The sequence below is a fragment of the Coffea arabica genome, chromosome 5e, assembly GCF_036785885.1.
Source record: "Coffea arabica cultivar ET-39 chromosome 5e, Coffea Arabica ET-39 HiFi, whole genome shotgun sequence".
Classification (NCBI taxonomy): Eukaryota; Viridiplantae; Streptophyta; class Magnoliopsida; order Gentianales; family Rubiaceae; genus Coffea; species Coffea arabica.
The window spans coordinates 45,405,778-45,411,043 of NC_092318.1; the positions used below are offsets into that span (position 1 = coordinate 45,405,778).

The window sequence follows — 5,266 nt, forward strand, 5'->3', positions numbered from 1 at the left end:
TCAAGAGTTAAATCAGCTTCTATCATCAACAAAAGTTCAGTTGAAATTGAGGCAAAATCGGACCAGAGCTGGAAATTGAACAGAAATTGCACAAAAAGTCACTGTAGCAATCCGGCCAGAACTTGGCCGGATTTCTGGCCGGATTGTGGTCAGAGATGGCTGTTCTTTACGTGGAAAACTTATTTTCACCTCCAACAAGTCACATGCAATGCCAGACATGTGAGAACTACTTTGCAGCTGTAAAAGGGTGGTGTAGGCCTCATTTTCTTGACTTCTTTCATCTTTATATAGCCAAAACTTGCAAGATTGAAAAAAAAAAGGAGAGACATACGGGAGAGAACTTGGACTGCAAAAATGTAGCTCTTCTATTTTTCTTAATGTAGGATAGTAGTTTAGACAGTTTATCCAGTCTTTTTTATTAGCTATGCAAAGATGAAGATGGAGAATGAAGAAGGCAAGAAGATGAACTCATGTGACAAGGGTTACATTCCTTCCAAACTCTTTATCTTTTGTACTTGATTCCAAGTTTAGTTAATACACAAGTTCTGGATTTTGTGTTTATTATGTGTTTCCAAAGTTTATGCCTTGGGTTTGGTTGAACTTTTTATGATTGTTAGTGTTTATTAAGTGATGGTCTTGTATAGTATGGTTATATTTGCTAAAAAACTATTCAAATTATATAGAGTATAAGTAAAAGCATTTGATTTACCTCTGAAATTTCGTATGCAAATACCACATGCTAGTAAAATATTATTTTTTTTAGGAGACTGATATTATAGGATTTGTATTATATTGAATAACTTGATACTCAAATCACCGATGAGGCAAAGTTTGCCTAAATAAGCTTTACAGTATCTTAACTCCTTGCAAAAAAAAAAAAAACACACTAAATAGTCCTAATTGGCATCGCAAGTTACGGTAACGTGCCAGTGGCATCTATGCCTAATTTTTTTTAGGGGTCAAAATCTAGTTCTAATTGGTTCTGCTGTTTCTTTATCATGTTGTATGGTATTGAATTAAAATTGTATTAAAATAGCATGTGAATGAGCATTTGTCTTTAATTAAGGAGTAAAAAGGATTTAAAGTATAAATAACAAACTATAAACGGTTTATGAAGTAAATTATGGAAAATTTTTAAATTTTAAATTTGACTGGTGATAGGGTTGGTTATAACCCATTACTTTTTATGTATTAAAATAAATACAAAAATCTATAACCCACTACTTGTTCCGTTTTTGGGATTTTTTTTTTTGGTTAAATATAGTAAGCCCCTTAACTTTACATTTAGCTGCACTTTATCCCCTCAACTTTACATTTAGTTGCACATTTGTGATTTTTTTGAAACGTGATTGTAATTTGCAAAGTTCATTTGTAGGGGTGGTTATAGGATTAGTGTGGTGACAAATATTTCTTAATTGTAAAAATGTAACATTGTATTAAAATAGCATACGAATGAGTATTTGTCTTTAATTAAGGAGTAAAAAGGATTTCAAGTATAAATAACAAACTATAAACAATTTATGAAGTAGATAGTGAGAATGTTTTAAATTTTAAATTTGATTGGTGATAATGTTGGTTTTAACCCACTACTTTTTATGTATTAAAATAAATACAAAAATTTAGAAAAAAAAGAATGAGAAGTTTAGAAGCCATTGAGAGGGTCTCTGCTAAAAACCCTTTCTGCAATACATATAGATATAGATTGCTTCACTTGGTTCATTAAACTTGAGCTGCTCATAATAGTGAACACGTCATTCCCTCATAATCTCCTGTCCTAAAATGATTCTAAACACTTGATTATCTCTTTAATTTAAAAAGTCTCTTTTTATTTCCTCTTTTAATTAATTGCATTTCGAAGCCTAATTATCGCCTGTAGGTGATTTTAAGTACATGAGATAAAAATTTTTGAATTTGAATCCAGCTAACAATGTGCTTCCAGATACTTGAAAGGAGGAACAAAAGGAAAAAAGATACAGCTGAAGACCATCCAAGAAAGATGAGTTTTTGAATTATTAATCCCAAAATAGGAGCAGTAGCACAATACAAATACCAAAACTTGAGAAGCCTATCATAATAAATATCATCACATCAAAAGCATAGCAGTCTTTAATGATTTTTGGTGCAATCAGTTGGCAAGAAGGAGACCGTCCCGTTAACAAGATCATATCCAATAAGAAAATTTATCTGCAACTGGTTTCCCAAAATTGGAGTATCATCACTTGGAACTATAGTCAAACAAACCACCCCATCAGAGACTTCGGCAAATGTATTGTTTGGAGGTAATATTAGGTCAGCATCAAGAAAGACAGCAACAATTTTGGGAATTTGGAGGTTGTTATCCTTATTATAGCAAACTCTCAAGTCGGCACCAGTAGGATCAGGAACCCGTGTACCCTTTGTTAAATCAATTATTTCTGATTCAAAAGGTTGGTACATTTGCCTTGGGACAAACGTTAGTGTTGTTCCAGAATCAAGTACGACATTACCCTCATCATCAGGGGAAGAATTATCCAACTTGGTGAAATGGTATGGAATCGTTGTATTTCCAACACTGAAGCCAACTAAATCGAGATAGTAGTATGTATCTCCAGCTTTCTTGTACAGCGTAGTTGAAACTACTCCAGGGCCTGAAACAACAGCGTTTGTTCCGAAATGGATCTTACTTGAAAAGTTTGAGTTTCTAGGAACCAAACAATAGGAAAATTTACCAGCAATTGATGCATTCAATTGCCTTATAATTGACAATGCTCCACGTGATAGTCCAACTATCCCAGAGGAAGTTTCCTCCAAGGTGCCACCATTTTGGTGCCCGCAACCAAAAGCAACATTTGCGATTGATATATTTCCGCCAGAACTTGATTCAAACGTAAAAGTGTCTGTAGCAAGATCCCCATCACTAAAAGATTTATCTCCATATGCAACTCCATACCCACATATATTTCCAGGATAACAAACTGTAATTCCAGGATCCAAACGACACAACGGAGCGTGGCATGATAATACTTGTTCATAAGTCGTTGATTTACTAGGATCAAAAAGAGGGGCATCTTGCTTAAAACATTGAATGCAGGGCCGGCATTGTGTCCACGTAAGATCGCTACCTGTGTCAGCAATGGCAAGGACATCAACAGCTGGGGTTCCGATAGATACTTTAATAAGGTAGTCCCCAGTGACGGATGTGATGTTGGATTGGATTGAATCAGAAGAAAAATGTGACAGAAGCTTGGAACGAGAGTGGGAGATTCTTTTGTTGAAATACTGGGCTCGAGCAAAGGAACGATGAAAAGCGTCATGAAGCCTTTCAAAGTTGGAGTCGGAGGGATTATACAAGGGGGATTTTGGAGAGTCACGATGTATGAGATGAGTAGAAAAACCACTAGTTTGTCCTTCAGTGAAGGGATAAAGAATTAAATTGATGAAGACTAAAAGGGATAACTTAGAATACGAAGAAAAAGGTACCGGACAATTTCTGGCCATGGCTGAGAAATTTTGAGAGTGTGATAGATAGCTAGAGGTATCTAATATATCAGGTACATATGAATTATGTTAAAAAATGTCATCTTATATAGTCCATAATGCACTAGCAATGGCCAGCATTACATATAAATGCATATATTCATTTTCCTCAAGTGACTCCTGTTTCATATATCACTATGAATGTTAATCTAGTCACGTCCTTACTCAAGCCAGAAACTGTATCCAAATATTTTATACCGTTAATACATTCAATAATTTACTACTTACCATTATTTTTGTTCATTCATCTTATCTGCCCTTTTTGATTGATTCAAACCAAGTCCCAGAGAATTTGAGACTGCAAAAGAATCTGCATTCAAGCCTGCCCTTTTTTTTTTTTTTTTTACAATCTTATTTTGGACAACAATGCTTTTTTGTTTTCCATTTCGAGTATATAAATATATATATATATATATATATAGATATATATACACACACACACATAAGGAATTCCGGTTCATTGTTTCACCGTATTACAAAATTTTAATTTTGGATAATCAATTGTTATAATGTTCTCGTTTGTTTATGCACGTAGCTGTTAGATTTCTTTAATAGCAAAAAAATTAAAGTTTAGAATTTATTAAATGGTCGCTTTTGTTCATTATTATTTTCCATATACATCTTTGTATAAAATTTTGAAACAAATGAGAAAAAGCCCTATAAAAATAATACTATTCCTACATTGTGATTTGTAAATATGTAGCATTGCACTTTTCCGGCAGGGGAAGATAGCAAGGTAAATGAAGAGGTTATTTGCCTTCACTTTTTGAATTCGGTGTGTAACACCTATGTTTTTCTAGAATAGAAAGCTAACGAATGCCTTTTCCTAGTTAAGGTTTGATTCATCAAAAGGCCGCTATCAACCTTCTTTTTGGCAAAACTGAACCAAATTTAGGAGTTTCTCTCTATTTATTTGTATTTTTATTGGAGTAGGTTTTTAGCCGATTTCATATTTAGTAATTGCCATTTAAGTATGATATTTCTTATGTGGTTGTTTTTATTGTGGTGTAAACTTTCTCCCATTGTTTAAAATTTCAATAATAGTGTGATTATTTTAAGTGATTTTTTTATCCCTTCAATTCTATAATCCTATGGATTAACATCTTTAAACCCTAATTTTGGATTTTTACGATTAGTATCAAAGTCTAACTACAAGTTTAGTACCATGTATTTTCCTCTGTCAAAGAGATAGGGTACAAGATTTGCCTGAAAGTATTCAGTTGATCAAGGCCACGTGATTGGTGAATTCAGTTGGTAAAATTTGGATTATAGAATTCATCCAAAAGATATAAATCCTAAAAGAATCATAAACCATAAAAGAATCGTAACAAGCATGTTACTTACTACAGTTTATGAGATTGAAAGACTTGATTAGTTCATCAACCAGGGCGGTCAAGAAAACTTGATAGAAAGGAAAGAAAAAATTTTTAGGTATATAAATTATTGAATAAATGGCAGAGTTTTGAAACTTGATTGAAGGTGAACATCTTTTCATATTGACTCCTATAAGTACATGTACACACTGGTTAGATTTTACAAGTCAACAATATCTTAAACAATGTAATTTGAATGATTATCTTTATTGGGTTGCTGCAAACGAGAACATCATAACAAGTGATTAGCCAAATTTTATGGTTTTTTTTAATTTGTAATTGTTTTTTTTTTTGTTTCAACATTAGAAAATTTATATTTTTGGTAGTTGTACTTAAACAAACTTTTGCATATCTCTATGGAGTAAGCATCTAGCGCC

At 33.0% G+C, this 5,266-nt stretch overlaps 1 protein-coding gene across 1 annotated transcript; it reads right to left on the reverse strand.

Annotated features, from left to right (window-relative positions):
• Window positions 1-2,106: 2,106 nt before the first annotated feature.
• On the reverse strand, window positions 2,107-3,477 carry LOC140007065 (aspartic proteinase CDR1-like). Its single transcript, XM_072049765.1, has one exon. It carries the CDS (start codon window positions 3,475-3,477, stop codon window positions 2,107-2,109), a length of 1,371 nt encoding a protein of 456 aa, XP_071905866.1.
• Window positions 3,478-5,266: the final 1,789 nt, after the last annotated feature.